At 40.2% G+C, this 18,722-nt stretch overlaps 1 protein-coding gene across 10 annotated transcripts in view; it reads left to right on the top strand.

Moving 5' to 3' along the window:
• col25a1 (collagen type XXV alpha 1 chain) overlaps positions 1 to 18,722 on the top strand; it is a 194,387-nt gene that overhangs the window by 166,228 nt on the left and 9,437 nt on the right. For 6 of the 10 annotated variants that reach the window (XM_008435851.2, XM_008435843.2, XM_008435849.2 and 3 more), the window contains 21 exons: positions 1,127 to 1,159; positions 2,069 to 2,104; positions 5,189 to 5,233; positions 7,717 to 7,779; positions 10,314 to 10,382; positions 11,012 to 11,056; positions 11,897 to 11,941; positions 12,131 to 12,208; positions 12,533 to 12,556; positions 13,626 to 13,670; positions 13,793 to 13,837; positions 14,141 to 14,221; positions 14,314 to 14,376; positions 14,519 to 14,569; positions 14,762 to 14,788; positions 15,370 to 15,450; positions 15,763 to 15,798; positions 16,290 to 16,343; positions 16,470 to 16,523; positions 16,835 to 16,861; positions 17,864 to 17,917. In XM_008435851.2, coding sequence (XP_008434073.1) covers positions 1,127 to 1,159; positions 2,069 to 2,104; positions 5,189 to 5,233; positions 7,717 to 7,779; positions 10,314 to 10,382; positions 11,012 to 11,056; positions 11,897 to 11,941; positions 12,131 to 12,208; positions 12,533 to 12,556; positions 13,626 to 13,670; positions 13,793 to 13,837; positions 14,141 to 14,221; positions 14,314 to 14,376; positions 14,519 to 14,569; positions 14,762 to 14,788; positions 15,370 to 15,450; positions 15,763 to 15,798; positions 16,290 to 16,343; positions 16,470 to 16,523; positions 16,835 to 16,861; positions 17,864 to 17,917 — 1,056 coding nt within the window. The remainder of the gene's footprint in view (positions 1 to 1,126; positions 1,160 to 2,068; positions 2,105 to 5,188; positions 5,234 to 7,716; positions 7,780 to 10,313; positions 10,383 to 11,011; positions 11,057 to 11,896; positions 11,942 to 12,130; positions 12,209 to 12,532; positions 12,557 to 13,625; positions 13,671 to 13,792; positions 13,838 to 14,140; positions 14,222 to 14,313; positions 14,377 to 14,518; positions 14,570 to 14,761; positions 14,789 to 15,369; positions 15,451 to 15,762; positions 15,799 to 16,289; positions 16,344 to 16,469; positions 16,524 to 16,834; positions 16,862 to 17,863; positions 17,918 to 18,722) is intronic. The other 4 variants (XM_008435853.2, XM_008435847.2, XM_008435850.2 and 1 more) reach the window with 4 other exon arrangements.

The following is an 18,722-nucleotide window of genomic DNA, read 5'->3' as shown; positions in this document are numbered from 1 at the left end:
GGAGGAGAGCATTTCAGCTTGATAGTGTATGAATTCCTTGGTTTTTTTTTTTCCACGCATAGCATCACGGTGAACTGGATTTTTCTGCATTGTAAAATGTAAAAATGCATTCACTTAGATTTGCTCACACGCCCGAATGCAGTGTAAAATAAAGACTCGTAGGTTGGAATAGCATGTTTCGAGATGTTCACAGAGGCATCCCAGAGCGTGCAGCAAAAGAAGCACTGCTGCAAATAGTAGCGCAGTTTGTGAAGAGGGGGGGAGAGGAGAAAAAAAGAAAACGAAAATGAGCTTCAATTAAACACTGACTTGTGTGCTGTGCATCATAATGATTCCCATAAAAAGCTGAGGGCGAGATGCATTCCTGCTGTGACTTCTGAGCGTGAGGCGTATGTGTAGTGAAACCGCAGAGTCCGCACCAGAGCCGAAGGCACCAAGTCTCCTCCTCCCTGCTCCGTTTTCCCACCAACCGCCCATAATTACACTTATTGGCCCCTTGTTTTATGTCTGCTTTAACTGTACACTGCAGCAGTAATGCGATGCGTAGCAGAGGGCCTCGCTTCTGGATGTCTGGACGACGTTGGAAGGGAGGGGGGGGGGGRWAAAAACGCAACATAAGTGGCTCTGTCTCCATCCAGTTCAATGCATTACCTGGAGAAATGTACATTTTGAATGGTTACAGTACATCTATCAAGCCTCTAACCTCCTTTACTGTGGATTTTTCTATTATAGTGTTAGATTTCACCTCTCGTGTCACAATTGCGAAGCTGCTGCGCTCTGACATTTTAAACACTGAAATGATTTCCAGCTCTGAAGCCTCTTTAAATGCTGTATCAGAAGGTCTGTGGGAAGGTAAATGCTGCTTTCATTGTTTAAAACAGCAAACAGCCTTCTTTCTAATTGGATTTCCTTGCAGCTTTCGCCACAAAAATGCGGCCGTTTTGTAATTTTATTCGGCATTGTTCAGTGAATTAGCTTTTTTTGAAATCATTTTTAGAGCCATTTCGCTGATGCAAACATTCCTCTGTTTTAACTTTACAGAAAGTGATCTATAAAATACAATCTTACGTCTGAGTTTCTGTGTCATCTCTTCATATATTCTTTTGTATTTTTTTTTTTACTTTAGGGTGATGCAGGCTCATCTGCAGCAGGCATCAAGGTAAGTCCTGAACAATTTTTTATGTTTTGTTTTGTTTGAAAAATGTGAAAATGTGCTGCCAGACTGGGAATAAGCACACACGCCTCCAAAATGCACATAAACATGTTGCCGGGAGACAAAAAAAAAGGAAGTCATTAGTTCTTCTGGCTGGAATTCAAAGGTGAAATATATTTGTCAGGAAACATGTGAGACCAGTGGCGGTACTATAACAAGGTCAAGTATCTTGCTTTATTGTGACAAAAGCTCAAAGTTAATTTAAAATATTGAAACAGTGAGTCCTTCGATCAGCTAAGGTGACTGTTTAGCATATTAAGAAATGTCTTGCAATCCCTAATTTATTCAGCAGGGACATGAAAGGCACACATGACAAGGCAAAATGAAACCACTTTGAAACAGGCTTTCTACATGTTTAGCAAAGTTTTTGTCTGACATTTTTGTCTGCCTTTCACTCATTTTCAGTTCAGATTTTCCTTTTAAAGTACCTGAATAATCTTTAAATTTTAGTGTGAAAAGGATACAAACTTCACTGTCATTCTTATGGCAATTCTAACAAGACGTTGACAGATTGCTGCCCTGGATGAAAAGACCCACAGCCCACATTAAAGACGTTGATTTATCTCTTGGGCTTAATAGACTTTTGTGTCTGCATGACTCATAATTTGGTGTGTTAGTTGAAAGGTTGTAAGTTCAAATCTGGCTCTTCGCGTTTCTCTTGGACAAAACACTGAAGCTCAAGAGGCCCTGATCTGTGGATCTGCGAGTAATTGTTTATATGAACATGGTCTTTTGTCTAAATCCACTTTTATTGGTCGGAAACAGTAGGAAAGTTCTGGATAAAAGCCCCGCAGTTCTGGTTCAGGTGGTCTGTAAATGAAGCAGCTGAGAAGAGCACGGTTTTATGTCTTGCAGGGCGAACCGGGAGAACCTGGGCGGAGCGGACAGAAGGTAATCGCTATTATTTCTTTTGAGTTAAATATTTTCACGAATGAACAACAGAAACTTGCAACGGACATTTCTGTCTGTGCATACTGATAATGTCTGTTCACAGTGTCAATGCCCATACCTAGACGTACTCAATAGAAGGGGAAGCTTTTATTCCAAGATATTTCAATTGAAGGTTGGTTATCGCAAAGCCTAGTGGAGTCTGTTGTGCAAAATATGTTTTCTACATTAGAAAGGCTCGGTTAAATCTGACACCTAAAGCTGATTGACTATTGTAGAGCTGTGATTCAGTTTTTCAGGCATCACAACCTCTCAGAACACCATACTAACATTTGTGATTATGTTTCCCCTTTTTGTTTAGGATTTATTTAGGTTTGTCTAACTTTACCAGACTCTCGCATTAAATAGCTTTGCTTCGGTGCAACTGAAAAGCATTGGCAACTTGTCTACATGTTTATTGCCTTCAGAGGCAACAAACTAAGGTGCTTTGCAAAACTTTGGCTAATCGCATCACCCCAAACCTAAACGTATTTTATTGTCGTTTTATTTGCACCCTTAAACTTTTCCACAATATGTGGGGGGGGGGGGGGGGGGGTGAATTTGTATTTTGGTGGGTATTTTTGTATTTGTATAGACCAGCACAAAGTTTTGCATGACTGTGATGTCGAAGGTACAGAAATCCAGGACAACCAATTACCTGGAGGTTTGCACATCTTTAGTGGCCATTGGTTGAGAAGTGGGCTTCACCCTGTACAGGTGACCGGTCCATTAAAGGGTAACATAGAGACAAACAACCATGCACATACACTGAATGCTAAAGGCACAGGAGTAATTAGCGTGCCTGTTTTGTGGGAGCTGGAGTACCTAGAAAGAGCCCCTTTATGCACAGAAATAATGTGTTTACTACATCTTAAACTCCTGCCAGGATTTAAGTCTGGGAGCTTCTTCCTGCAAGACAACTGAAACAACTACCCCCACTGTGCAGTAATTCAATATCAGCATGAACACAACTGTAAAGGCCTCAAACGTTTGTTAGAGAACATTAGTGAACGATCCATGCTCCTTGGAGAAGTAATAATCAAAGGCATATCCCAAGCTCTGAACTTCTCATGGAGCATTGTTCGTTGCATTATCTGAAAATGGAACAAGTACGGTTCTGTAAACCTACCAAGATCCATAGCCAAAGCAGGAGTCTTTTACCAGATTACTTCACAAATCTGGTCTTTATTAAAAAAGCAGCAAGAAGAATACCATAAGGAATCTTTCTGATGTTTGCCCTAGACCAGGTCAGTGGTTCCCAACCCTGGCCCTGCCGGTTTTAGACGGGTCTCTATTCAAGCAAGTCCAGTTTGTGTTTGCATTGAGCAGAGTGCCAGTGCAGACTGCTCATGCTTTTCCTCAGCATGTAAGCTGGTCAGAACTGATGGCTAAGACAGATGGAGCTAATTGCAGGGTAATCCTTGAGGAACACCTCAAAAGAAATGAAACTGGGGTGGAAGTTCACCTTCCAGGAGGACAACAACCCTAAACATACAACCAGAGCTAAAACAGAGAATAATGTGATGCGATATGAAGACTAGCATTCAGGTGTTACTTGTCCAGTCTGACTGAGCTAGAGCTCATTGTCAGATAATGGGCCAAAAATATCAGTCTGTACATGTGAAAAGCTGGAAGAGGAGAAAGTCACACTCACAGGCGATAAATACAAATATATTCCACACCATGTTTCTGTTTACTTAAGAGTGCTCCACTACTTTGAAGTGGAGCATTCAAAGTAGTGGAAAGTGCTCCACTACTTTGTGTTGGTCTATCACATAAAATCCCAATTAAGTGCATCCAAGTTTGTGGTTCTAATGTGGCAAATCGTTGAATGGGTTTAGTTGAAGGGCAAAGCACTGTATGAATATCTCTGCTAGGCATTGTAAGTCATTGTGATTAAACTGTTGCAAAGCAGAAAGACCTGACTGCAACCGCAATTCTGTCACTTTTTAAATCCTATGTGTTGCATTTGTTATATGTTTTCCTTTTTTTCCCCCTTTTTCTCGCAAACCAGTTTGATTTTCGATGCTGCGGACGAGACGCAAACCGTCTCACTTTCTCGAATATTTCATACTCGACCTGTTTCTGCAGAAACATCAAAAAACCTATCCCTAATCATCTTTAGAAATCCAGGGATAAAGATATTTCCCATTGGATGATTTTTGCCAATAACTGCTGGTAAAGTGTTTGTCCACAAGAAAGATTTTTATTCACTAATTTACAGTCCCTTTCATAAGCCACAAAGTAACTTTACAGCCTTCTCTCTGATCCCGCAAGTGTCGTTAAAGTTGATCATTCTCGTGCAGCACTAATCATTTCTTTTTCAGAAGCCATAAATACAAGGGGCCTAATTGAGCATTAAATTATTCCCAGTCCAAATTTTTTATCTTTGAAGTCTCACAGATGCCTCAGAAAGGACATGACCTCTGAATTTTTGGGAGTCTTTTTTTTATTTTTTATTATTACTTAAAGTTGGATCTCATACTGGGTTCGCTGCTCAAAACTTCTGGAGTTTTTGACTTTTTTTTTTTTTTGAAACAGAAAAAGTTGGGTAAAATGGGAGCTTCCCACGCTGCCAGACTCTAATGATCCACAAGTCACTGCAGCTCTCCCAAACAGCTTCTGCAACCGTAACCCAACGTATCTGACAGTTTTTTTCCTTTTTAGAAACCGGGACTTTTCACACCTGTCCGAACCAATAAAATCTTCAAACTGAAACTCTGCTGCTCCTTGTGAAGGGTTGAGTGTTATAACAAGCACTAATCAGACTGTCAAGCTACAGCTGCATGAGCTAGTATTAAAAAAAAAAAAAAAAAAACGATGCATGTGCTTTCTGTTCTGCTAATACTCCCATCCCCATTCAAGCAAATGACAGTCAACTCAAGCCAGGAGACTGCTTTCCAGAGCCGCGGCAACTCGATAGCCAGCGAAAACAAAAACAGGAAATAACGTGTAGAGCTAATAAAAAAAACCCCAACGAGCCTGCAAATGAGGCTTGACTCAGCTTAGCTTGGCTTGGCTGTAACATGTCGCACTCTTCCTGTGTAGGGTGAGCCAGGACTTCCAGGGCTGCCTGGACTCCCAGGGATAAAGGTAATTGCCTCGCTGTTTTCATCCCCCCTCTCAGTCATGTCCACCCGGTGTTGTCCGTGTCCATCCGCTTCTGCCCCCCTGAGAGAGCTCAGAGCAGCTCGGCTCACCCATTGTCATGGCGCTGAGGTCTGACGATCTTGCTTTTTTTTTTTTTTCCCTCAATCCGCTGAGGGATTTGCACGCATACATGAGCGTACATCTGCAGGAGCTGCTTCACCTTCAAGTGCAGCGAAAACTTTGCATTTTAGGGCTAAATTTGTGCAGGGTAATTGTGTCATTATGAATTTGTGAATAGCATCCGTTTTTAAGAGCTTTAGCCCACTTCCTGAAAATGTCTGGAGAGTCTGGAAATTCTGCTGTCGGCGAGTTTGTTCAGATGCTTTCAATTTGAGCTCTGAGGAAAAGGTTTTACGCAGTTAGCAGCTCACCTAGAGGTGGTGATTCTCTGAATGTCTTCAGCAGGGGTGAAAATTTAGTCATTAAAAAAAGTTTCACAAACGGATGGTTGTTTCAGACAAACGTTTGTGTCATATTAGTTATAGTTTCTAAAAATGTTACTTTTTTTGTTTTCCCTAAAATTTCTGATTAATTATATTTATGTAAAAAACATAGTGTGTGTGTGTGTACCACACAAAACGATGATGACTTGAGTGTGCTGTCCTACACTTCACACTCATTTACCATGACACATCTGCTTATTTTCTAGGTAATTGAGTATTTATTGAATACTTCTGCTGAGAGACATTTATTGAAATCACGTGACATTTTCTTACAGCATACGTTATCGGCTTCAGGAAATGTATTGAAATTGTTGGTCGTCTGGTACAAAAAAATACTGGAAACTGTAAGAGTATGGTATGGCGAATGATCAGCCAAAAGTACGAATAAGACATCGACTGGTCTCATTAGAAATCAGCCACTAAAATAACTCTGGTGAGTCACTTTCCTGTTCTTTTCCACTCCTCCATCAAACTGTAAGCTCACCGGCTCTTGAGAAAGTCTGTTGGTTTCTGTTCACCGATTTACATCGACAATGTCTTGCTGCCAGCCACACCTGGCTGCTCGGGTGGAGCTGTTCCCCCTACAGGTCGGCTGTAGAAACTGAACATTGTTCTCTGGCAATAAAAGAAAACTGCTTTGTTTCCTACTTCAATTTCTCACTCATTTTCAAGAAGGATTTCACTTTGAAAAGACTTAATGCGATGGCGTGCCACGAGATCTCGTTACACTCTTCGTCATCAGTGTAAATGTCCATGTAAGGCAAATATTGTAGCAGTTTAAAGGTCTATAAAATAGAGGGTTCTCGTTCACAGCTGTAAAATATTTGAGATTTGAATAATTTGAAATTGTTTCCAGATCCTAGAAATCCACTTTGGTTTTGACCCTCCCACCCTTCCCCATTCAGCTTCCTCCTTTGAGGAACACTGCTTAATTAAATTTTGGGCCTTCAGAAAGTTATCTGGATTTTGAGACCTTAGGTTCTCATAAACTGTCCACAGAACCCCAGTTTAATCCAGGTCGTTTAGGGGAGGAAGTTTAATTAGTCACATCTTTAGGATTGTTGTTTTTTTTTCTTTCTGGTTTGGAAAGCAATAGCACAGAAGCTAAACATGCAACCAGCACTTAATAACCTTCTCATGTTAGTGTAGTCACATTAACGTATCTCAGGACCACTGGCTTGAAAAAATAACGTGTTTGAGCTGCGAGTGCTGACACAGGCATGACGCTGATGCTTGTTCCTGTTTTCCGGTTTGTGTTTCTCTCCCTTTTCTTTATGTGCCTGCAACGTGTTTGGCTTGTTAAAAAAAAAAAAAAACTTTCATTTTACATTTCTTACACTCCTGTTTTTACTTAGCAGGCCTGCATGTTTGATGTGATTCTTAAAAAGTTCTGCTAACGTGGCACTTTAACAGGTTCTGAGCTCGCCTTGCACCTTTATTCTTCCTCCGCATACTTTGCTGTTTGGTTTAACACTTAGAGAACTACATGCCCATCACTTCATGGAGGGGCTTCCTGAGCACCTGAAGCGCTCTAGTTGGGACTTTGGTTGCTGCTTTACAATCAAATGCGGCACAAATCCAGTGCAGCATCATACTTCATACAAAAACGTGAAGTGCCATTTTTTTTTTTTTTTTTTGCACACTCTACCTCATTTCTTAGGGTCTTGATGAGTTTCTGCTAAGGCCTGTCGTATCATATGTTCAGGCTCATGAGAAAGAAAAATGTTAGTATATGTGAAACTAAAGGAGCAATTAACAAATTGCCTGTCGTTGTGATTAATGCATGTGATCCTCGGTCTGCTTGTGTGCACGTGGGAGTGTGCGAGCAGCAGTAAGTGCATGCCTGTCCTCACGAATGTATTCGGTCACTCGTCTTGCGTGTGCTGGTTAGCGCTCATTAGAAACGCCCTGTGGAAAAGTGAGTAATCGCTGTTTTTTTGTTGTTGTTTTTTTTTTTTTCTTCTTCTTTCGGGTGTTTTTCAGGGTGAGCCAGGATTCCTCGGCCCCCAGGGAGAACCAGGACTTCCAGGACTCCCAGGAACTAAAGTGAGTGACGTCAGTTTTCCTGACCGACCCTCTTTCGTGTCGCGACGGTGATCGACGACGAATCGGACGAGACGCTTTTTGACAGATTTTAATAACCCTGTGCTAACAGAGCAGTGGATGGCGTGTCGTCATGTCACCGACTTTATTAAAACTCTGTCTCCACTAAATGTCAGAGTGAAGCGGTCAGAGTGAGCTAATCCTCTGCTGCTTCCTTTGAGTCATGACATTATCCTACTGTGGGGCCAGGGGTGACGATCCAAACATCAGGCAGCTTGCAGTGCTTTGATAATCAGAATGTATTCTCTTTCCATCGCACTCTACTGCGTTGAGCAACATTTTGTTAGTTTTACGGGGAACTAAAGGCAGATCTGTACCGGGACCCTCATAACTCGGTTTTATTACAATTAAATTACATATAAATAAGGGCTTTGCGAGTTCTGTTCTGTAGCTGCTGATTTTACTCTCTTGGAAGATGGTCCGGTGCAGAGAGGTTTCCCCTTTTTCGCCAACAACAACTGTGCCACAAGGTTTTATTTTTTACTGTGTGCTGGACAGCTAGTGCAATGTGTCAGCAGGACCAAAAAAAAAAAAAAAAACTTTGCAAGACTTATTTATCCTCATAGACTTAAACTTGGGTCGGTACCTCGTTTTTAAGGGTGCAACTGTTTTTCCAAAAATATCTACTGATGTAAAAGTCATGAGTCATGCTGTAGTTCCCTTTAGTTTGATCCTTCATTCTAACAATTTACACAGGTTTGGTAAAGTTGTGGAAAGTTTCAGCTCTACAGCTGCCTTTTTTGCTGCAGAAAAAACATTATTATTTATAAGGCTTTAGCTCCATATGTGAGGATACTGGTTTTTTTTGGGGGGGGGTTTAGTTTTCTGTCATTTTTTTGTTTTGGAGGGGATATACTCCCAACTTCTGAGGACGCGCGGAACGCGGTGCGCTTGGGAACAAAATGGATAGCAAATGGATTTGACCTGCAGTAACAGGTACATGCCGCTCTAGCTGGCATCACTTTCACATACACCACCAATGGGTGGCTGTGCTGCTAAACCTGCGTCGTGACGATGCATATCTACGACAGCAGTCACCATTTCTACGTAGTCGTTTTGTTTTGTCCAGCGTCGAGAACATCCTTAGCTGAAGTGGAGTGAGGTTATTTTGCAGCTGCCATAATTATCAGTTTCTCTTGAAGTCATATGGCTCGTAAAGGAAAGCTACCAGACCAAATTTGGTTTCTAGAAAAAACTTACAAAAGTGTAAAACACAATATAAACATTTGGGACATAGTGAATGAGGGGCATCATCACCAGCTGCGGTTTGACCGCTTCTGGTGATGGCTAAGTTGGTTATTGAGGTCACTAGTCAAGGACGATGTCTGGTTTTTAACAGACCCGATAAGTGATGATTACCAGGTAATGTCGATGGCTGTATGATGGATAAAGGGCTGGCGGTGGTTGATTCTTGAAGATGTTTCACTTTTCCTTTAAATAACGTTGTCTAGTTAGTTCTAAGCTGAATTCTGAGGAACCTCTGAAGAGCTGAAGCCTTTTGGATGAGACATAAAATACCCTAAAAAAGCAGCTCAGCAGCTCTAAGAAGATAATACCTTCAAATTGTTTATTTGGAAAATTAGCTGCTAGCAGTCTTTGTGATTAATGCATGCAAAGACAGAATTTTGTATTTCTTAGGTTAAATTTATTGAAAATGCTAAAGATAAAATGAACAGAGAATAGTACTTTACCACTATTGTGGTTTAAATAGAGCTGTTAGCTGGAGCAAGATCAACAGGAGGATCATGTATCCTGCATCATGTCTTTACTGGATTTTTTTTCCTGCGGCTGAGAAACATAAATTCCAGACATTAACTGGCTGTAGATGCCCTTTTTAAGCAACTTGTAGTTTGTCCTGCTTTTATTTTTGCACAAACTAGACAATATTCCCTCAGGGTCAAATATGTATGCAAGAATTGAACTAAGTAATAGTAAAAAGAAAAAACAGCCAAAATTCAAAGAATATTAAAAGACCTCCAGAAAGTCTGGAGAACTATTCGTCAAGACCATTTTAAAAGATTTCAGGAAAGACTTGGCTGCTTGAAAGGAAAGTGTAAAAAAAAAAAAAAAAAAAAGTAAAACTTTGTGTGGTTGTAAATGAACGTACAATCAAACAAAACAGCTTATTACTGCTGCATAACGATCCTCGAAGGCCAGGACTCCCCTTGTTTCTGGTGTTTCCCTGACTCAACGAAACTAAATCAAGTGAACAGTTCCTGAGCGTGCCACTGCTGACCTAGACGACTTACGTCAGCAGCAATTTATCCGTTTGAAGATGAAGTAATTTATCCGTTTGATTCAGCTGTTTCGGAGTGTATCTGAGACATGCGGGGCACCGTCCCACGAGGACTGTTTGACTCCCCTCTTCTAAAGCCATTCTCCCACCTATAAAACCCCCCATGTGTTTTGTTCAGTCGCTCTTTGTCGTTCTGCCACTGAACGTCTTCTGAGCAGCGTGTGTGTTTTGGCCTTAACAGGGCGAGAAAGGTGACCACGGACCAGCAGGAAAGGGTGATCGAGGAGAAATCGGACCTGCTGGGCCAAAGGTGAGGACATGGAGCACACGCGCATCCGACCAACCCGACGGCAGGATGAACGAGGCTCATATTTGTGACTTTGCTGCCATCTAGAGTATTCCTTCTGAAAACAGCATTTATCCTGTTTCAGATCCTGAAAAGTAGAACTTATAATTTATTAACTTACTAAGAAATTCACTTTTTTCTTCTTTTTTTTTTTTTTTGTCCAAAGAACAAAGCTGTTTTAACGATCATGTTTTAATGACCATGACGTTCTAGGATCTTGGGAGTTACGTAAACCGACTCTAAATGAGTTCACCGTTTTGTTTATGTCTGCCAGTGACCCTGCTGGTGGCGTAAGCTGCAGTCTAAACTTAGAGGACTCAGATGACTCTTGTACATATCCTGTTAGAAGCCCCAAGCTAGACCCAGGATTAGTTAGGGAGAGTGTTCAAATAAACACGTCCTCTGTTGCTCAGCAGCAACATCATATTAAGAGACGTTTGTTTTTAAGCTTTGTTTTTAACCCAGGTGTTGGTTCCCCAAGAGGAGTCTGGGAGGTTGATGATATTTCCACACCGAAACGTGCATCAGATGTCCGCTGCAAGTAATTTAATACCTGAGACGTGTAGTTTAATTTATTTTACTACCCTTGGCAGGGTTCACAAGGAGAATCTGGTATGCCTGGACCTAAAGGGTCAAAGGTGAGTACAGCTCAGATGCTTACTTTGATTTCGTGAACAGCAGACATACACAGCACCTTTCCTAGGCTTTGGTACCCCTGGTAGCAATGTGGAAACGAGGTGGAATAGTATCAAATGCTGTCAGTTTAAAGACCAAACTCCTAAAAAACAACATGTATACGTGTGTGTGTGTGTGTGTGTGTGTGTGTGTGTGTGTGTGTGTGTGTGTGTGTGTGTGTGTGTGTGTGTATGGATAGATAGGTAGATATGTGATATTTTCTTGTGATTGCTGTGACTGTAAATATGGGTACGTTTGGTTGAGTAGCTATTTTTTCATAATTATTTATTATTATTTCCTGACTTGTGAAGAATGACTCCTTCTGTACATCATACTCTCTAGTTTTTCCCATTTTGAAGAGTATGTTGAAAAAACTGAACACGGATATGTTGTTATACAAATTATAAATATGCTAAGTTTTATCTTTTTTTCCTTCTGTTTATTTTTGTGAGACGGTAATAATAAATATTTATTCTAAGAGCCTAGAACACATCTTTACCAGGAGTATTTCCCTATATATTCATGTATTTAATTTTGGCTGTAATGGCTCTCCATAATGGAATGCTGAAACGACAGTTTTAGAAAAAAAAAAAAGAAAAGAAAAAGTCAAACAAAAATGTATGTATAAATGCAAAAATCATCACATTTTCACTTTTGTGCTGTTGCTTTTTAAATCCGCTCTTGTGATCATTTGTTAACCTAGATCATGATTCATTCCTTCTCATAAAAAGTCTTTTTATTCATTTATTTTCCCTAATAAGACTTGTACAGATGTAAAATTTTTATTTGTTGTTTCATGTAAGGGGGATACTGGAGATAAAGGAGATTTGGGATCTATTGGCCCAAGAGTAAGCGCTTATTTCAATTCCTTAAATTGTTCACTTAGTATTTCTGCATGCTTTTACTCGAAACTTTTGTGACGCTGCTGCCTAAGAACCTCTCGCCACTAGGGGGCAGAAATGACCTCTTAGTCAGAGAAAGAGGCTGAAATTAGGATGTGTCCTTTCTGTTGATATGTGGCTCTTGGTGTGTTGCAGGGTCCTCCTGGGCAGAAAGGAGACAGAGGAGCCACTGAAATCATCGACTACAATGGAAACATCGAAGAAGCTCTGCAGGTCAGACATGTTGTTGCCTAACTGGTACATTTTCATCCCTCTTGTGTCTAGCAGAGGAGAGAGCACAATGAAAGATCACTTTTTGTTTGCCTTGGCCTCTCACTGAAGTATAACTAATGCTTCACCATGCCATGCTGACACCAATGCTTTCCTGTAAAGATAATCTCCAGTTTCTGTCACTTGGTCTTTGTTCATGTTGTCAGATAAATAGAAAAAGTCTCTTAAGCACAACTGAAGAAAAGTGTTGTCCCAACAGTTTCAAGTGACCTGTGTAATCTTATCTCTTACCTGCTTTCCGTTCCCACTCTTTCGGCCCCACTGCAGAGGATTACCACTATTACAGTCACGGTAAATAGGTTGTGTGTGTATATTCTGTGTAGTGTGTCATCATCACGTTTGATCCATCTTTGTCCCAGCATGGAGCCGACGCCACACCAGCACTGGTTTGCACGTGCAAACCAGGGTCGTGTGTGTGCGCGTGTGTGTGTGTTCCTACGTCCAGCAGCGTGTTTGCTTTACGGTGAATGAAGCAGTGTCCTGTGTCACTATTGTGTTTCTGTTTAACAGTCCGTACACTAAGTGTCTGAAAAAATTATTTTAAAATAATCATTTGTTTTCTTTTATCTAGTTGCAAGAAATTAGAATTAAAATACATTCAGGCAAATATATTTTAATATGTGAGCAAAGAAAAAATATTTTCGGTTTTCTGATTACTTGACAAATTCTGCCTGAACATTATTTCTTTTTTTAGCAAATTGTTGCAATAAAGTTTTCTTTTAAACTTTTTTCCATCTTGACTTTTAAACACAATTTGGATGCTTAAAATGAAGGCATAACTCAGAAATCAATATTTAGTAGAATAACCATGACTTTTCTCAGCTTTCATGCCTCAACTTGCTCCTCAGCAGTAATTGTTGTCGGGTTTTGCTGATCGCTAAGTAAAGTGATGTGTAGAATCCAACTCTGGTATAAAATATCTGTCATGTAGAGATGCTGATTCTTGATTTCAGCGGTAAATTTATAACTTATTGCACAGTATTGCAAATTGGTGGAATTTTTGTTTATTTTCCATATATTCGGAACTTACTCACATGGATGCTTTTTCAGTTCTAATAAAAATGACTTATTTTGTTTTAAGGGGCGGAATAGTTGTAATATAACATTACAAAGCAGCATCTACATTCTAACATCCAAATGTGATTTTTTTTTTTTTTTGTGGTTGCAATTCACTCTTTGTTCAGATCTTTGCATGCGTCTCTCACTTCAGCATTCACGGTGTGAGACTGACTTCTAGTGTGGTTCTACTGGAACTAAATAATTGTTCTCACGGTGTTTCTTCCTTTTAAAAACTGTTGTGATGGTGTAAATACATAGCTGAACGGAGTCACCATTGGTTTCTGTCACTGTTTTTGTACAGGGTCCTCCTGGGCCACCCGGACCAATAGGACCTCCAGGCTTTAAGGTGGCATTTTTACCCTCGTGTTTAAATCTTAATTCGGGTGAAACTTATTGTGCAAGGTCTAAACATTTAGATGTAGCGTGTGTTCTTTTTGTAACAATGCTTGTCTGTCTGTGTGGTTTTAGGGAGATCGCGGTCTCCCTGGTCTTCCTGGACTCGATGGGGAGAGAGTGAGTAGATCGCCTTACTCTGATAGAAGCTCCAAATGTGGTTTTGCACACATTTTGCGCACGGTTTGTGAATTACAAACCAAATGTTGCATTCTGTGCAAGAAGTCCACTTGTGTGAGTAAATGGAACTGGTCGGATGTAAAGATTTCACGGGTTGAGTTAAGGTCTTTGTTGCACAATTTGCTCTGGATTTGCCCTTGAACATGAATAAGTGAAGTTTGTAATACTTGTAAGTTAATTTGATGTATCGTAAATTAAAACTGAATCCTCTGTGTGTGTGTGTGCGTGTGTGACCTCTCTTAGGGTTTTAAAGGCTCCAAGGGAGACATGGGAATGCCCGGAGCGTCAGGAGAGAAAGGAAGCACTGGTTTACCTGGCTTACCTGTAAGAATCACACACCCTATTAGATTAACAAAAGTTTTTAAAATGTGTCAACATGCTCAAACAATTCACCTCATAATGCTCGTTCATAACAGGGCGTTAACGGAGCAAAAGGAGACAAAGGAGATCCAGGACTTCCAGGTCCACAAGGTTCATCTGTGAGTAACGTATGGATAATAAAAACACATTAAATGTAGTCGGAGCTTTTTATAGCCAAACATGCAAGGAGCTATTGTTAATAGAGTGAAAATAAGGTTGTCATTTGAGGATTTCGTTTTGTAATTTTATTTACATTTTCAGATAACTGGCCCTCCGGGGCCACCGGGACCCCACGGGCCCTCGGGACCCATGGTGAGTTTGAGGGTTGTGTAATGTTTTCTGTTTCCCTGAACGAAACGTATGAGGCAAACCCAGTTTGTTTCTGGTTTGTTTATTTATTCAAGAGAAAATCCTCTGATGCTCCTCAATCAACAAATGTCTTCATTATTCACGTAGCACATAGTTACCTTTTGACCTAACGTGTCCCTTTGGAATGTTTTTCAGGGACCCCATGGCTTCCCGGGGCCTAAGGTAAATGTTTAAAATACATTAAGAGATGCAGTGAAAATTGTTCATACCCCTGGCAAATTTCTACATTATTAGTTTCTTTCAGCCAAAACCCTGTGCTTGAAGTGCAGCAGGCGTCTCTCTGTACTGTTTAACCAACAGAGACTTGTGGAAAATTGTTTGTACCTCTGTCAATAATAAACCGTTCCTCTGCATTACAACTGTCAAACCCACAGCTACAACCATCTATAACAACTCTCGTCTGCTTCTCTGTGAAATTCTCTCTTTGCACATTCTGTCAGGTTACGTGTCGCTTATCTTGGTGTGTGTGAAGGTCTGCAGTTGCGTCGTGCGTTTCCTCTCTCGCATTCAACTATTGCTTTTTGGCTTTCTGAGTAATAAAGACCGAATACTTTGATTTTTTTTATTTTTTTTCCAACATCCTCCCATTTTACAACCATGCACCGCTTTGTTTTAGTCTGAAATCCCGTCAAAATGAAGTGCAATTTTAGACTTTTAGGCGACAAAAAGTTCAACGTTTCAAGCAGCACGAAGGTGTTAAGCATCAGCTTTGCGTAACCGTCTTCTCCTTCGACTCTCTGTAGGGAGAACCTGGTTTGCATGGACTGAAGGGCATGAGAGGGGAGCCGGGACACAAAGGAGATCGTGGCCATATGGGTCTCCCTGTGAGTTGAGCAGTAGCACAGAACATCTTTTAAGAAGATTCACTTCCATCTTAGAATATTCATTTTTATTTTATCAAGGTACTAGATGCACATATGTGTTTGTTTACGTGAGTTTGTGTGTACATGCGTGTGTCCAAAGTTCCTTGTCCACGTTCTGTCTTCATTTTCATTTGCCTGGACTTGACTACCTTAGCCAAAGCTCCCTGTGATTTAGTTTGTTGTGAACCCTGCCATCAACCTGTCCTAATAACAGTGTTCATCTGGTACTAATCCCGCCTTGTTCATGTCACTCATACCTCCATAACCTCACAGGGAGCCTCCGGCTTGGACGGCAAGCCCGGAATTAGGGTGAGTGTCATGTGATCAAGGGGCTTCACCACCCAACATCTTTCTCTCTCTCTCTCTCTCTCTCCCTCCATGAAGTTCATTTTTTCCCCTTCAGTTTTTTTTTCTTGTCATCATATTATTTGCACATTGTTCCAAAATGCAAATAATGTAAGCTTTTTTTTTAAAAAAGTATACGTTTCATGTTATCAATCCTGTAAGCTAAACGAAGGCACAGAAAGCTGCTACACAAAACATTTTGAGACTCCTGTTTTGTCCTGTGTCGCATTAACACACACTCATACATTAACTGTGTCAGCGGTGTCTCGTAAGCGTCCTTTGTGGCCAATGCACGTCTACGAGCTGTGTGTGCTGGTTGTAACTCAGGTCCTATATGAATACCGTACAACTACATCACTTTTTCTTTCTTTTTTTATAATCAATGAACTTATGAAAATAGAGCACGTATTAGTCTAAAAGTTGTTAACTCACCCTGGCAACAATACTCTCCGCAGGGCACAGACGGGCCTCCGGGTCCAGCTGGTCCGGCCGGGCCGAAGGGAGACATTGTAAGGCTGAAACTGCGTTCTTTTCATAGATCTGACAGACGATGCAGCTCATGTTGTTGACCCACAATTTTGAGAAATTTTTTTAAGTATAAAAGAAAGCGTTGACGTGGATTTATTTTGTCACAGGGTGAGAAAGGTACACCAGGTGAGCCGGGACCTCGAGGACCTTACGGACTACCTGTAAGTTTTACACCATTATCATCCATTAGTAGTTGAAGACGTTAAAAATTGAGTTTTTCTTTTTGCTTTAAGATGTCTCACTCAATTCTGTTGTTAGAAAAGAAATATGTCGTAAAGATGCAAAGTTTACCCCTTAATTTTAAGTAATTCAACTATTTTGTTGTTTGTAGAGAGTTTATTTATGTAAATGCTTCTTGCTGTGGTTTTTACACCATATTACTAACATTGAGAAAGTGCACTGTGTTGTAGTGAAGATGTCACAATTTGCAAAAGTCAAGTTTTTGGCAGTAATTTTTTGTCTCTCTCTCCAGGGAGCTGCCGGAACACCAGGTTTGGATGTAAGTTGGTTTGACTTTTTTGTCTTATGAGTTAACTTATGAGTAGAAACAGCTAAACTTTACAAGGAAAATGTAAAAGTAGAAATCACAGTTTTTTTTTTGTTTACAGAAGTAAAATAATGAAAATGAAACTGAAATGCAATCTCTTTTTAATATTTCTGTTTATGTACAAATTAATCTTAGTGGTGGACCACAGCTGGCTACTACAGGAAGTTAGAGAAGTAATGTTTTAAAACAAAACTTTTTATAAAAAAGGAAGGTATTTGGGATTATGTTATTATTATTTTTTTAACCATTTTTATAAATCTTTGTTGTTGTTTTTTTTAACATGCCACCTCAAGCTCCTAGCTGCCATTTTTCCCCATAATTTTTCTAGTTATAGGAAGGATCCTAATTCCCTGCTTTCCCCTGGTTTTTGTACGGAGAAGCTTTTCATGTTAAAGCTTAATTTATGCTTGACATATTTACATTCTGCTCAGAAATGAGGGGCACTGAATTAGGCCAATACAGCTTTTGCAGCATTTATGCTCTGTTGCGCTCGTACCCTCTGTAGTCAGTATCCTCCTACACTCTAGGGGGCAGTGTAGGTCATTTACAGCAAGTGTCCAACGCTACACAACATGTTAGAAGTGGAAAAACACACTTGTTATTAGTCACATGGTTACACCATGAGCTTAAACAAAGAGGAAGAACTTTTATGTTTACTTTTGCTTGGGAGAAAAAGAAAGGGAAGATGCTAAACTTGTCCATGATCTTTTTGGGATCTCTGTATTAGCGAACTTCTGCCAGGAGGAGGAGCTCTTACTTGTCTGCCATGGTTTTAAGTCAAAGCCCTCCCTTGCTATTTTTCGTTCACAGTTTTTTCTGAGATATTTAAATTAACATTACGGATGAAAAACCTTCTGATTCTGTTTGATCCTGATCCGGTCAGCTTTGTGTGGATGAGAAAAATCTGATCTCTCGTCTGAAACACAGTAATTAAGTAAAGTTGTACATTTCCAGGGGTTACCTGGATTAAAAGGAGATAAAGGCGACGATGGGGGGAGAGGAGAAAAGGTAGATGTAGATATGGTTTTGTAGCTTATTAATATCTCTAACGCCAGAGGACTGATGTCAATGGACAGTGTAGAAACTTTTGATTTCATTTGTATTTTAAGTGTTTTTTTCATCCCCCAGTTTGAGGTAAACCTTTTCCCTCTAAAGTAAACTGCAATCGAAAAGGAATTGTCCTAATTTTTTGCTTCTATTGCTTTTATAATCCTAATGAATTTTCTTTACTTTTGCAGAAACATAAGCTATCACCCCCCTCCCACTCCTCTCGAGTCAGATTTTTGTCCTCCCCTCCCCTCAATAGTTCCACCATCTCATTGTTTCAGATCTAACTTCATTTTCAGGCATCAAAAAGAGAGATCAGCATATAAATTCAAACATGTCCATTGACAACAGGCTCTTCAGTATCATACATGTGTTGTTTTCCATGTTTCCATGCATGAACATAAAGTAACATATTTCACTTCCCTCATTTCTTGAGCCTGTTGGTAACCCTTCCTTTCCTTGTTTTTGCTCACATTGTTTGCCTCTGTGATATATATATATATATATATATATATAATGTATTCTTTAGACATTAAGAAACTATATCCTGTTTCTCTTTGATGCATTAAGTTGAGTTTTGCTCCCCGCTCCAACACAGAAGAAGCTCTTAACGTTTCATCTCTTTCAGGTCCTTAAGATCAGTAATAAGATGTTGACATACACTCGTCATAGACATTAAGGATGTAAGAATAAACTGATTTGTACATGTCTCTGTAATCATTTGTGCATTGATTCAGTCAGTGCCCTGCTTTCTTAAAGGGGCAGG

Source organism: Poecilia reticulata, linkage group LG18 (assembly GCF_000633615.1).
Source record: "Poecilia reticulata strain Guanapo linkage group LG18, Guppy_female_1.0+MT, whole genome shotgun sequence".
NCBI classification, from domain to species: domain Eukaryota; kingdom Metazoa; phylum Chordata; class Actinopteri; order Cyprinodontiformes; family Poeciliidae; genus Poecilia; species Poecilia reticulata.
The sequence above is the reverse complement of the archived record's forward strand: the minus strand, read 5'-3'. Positions and strand labels throughout refer to the sequence as shown.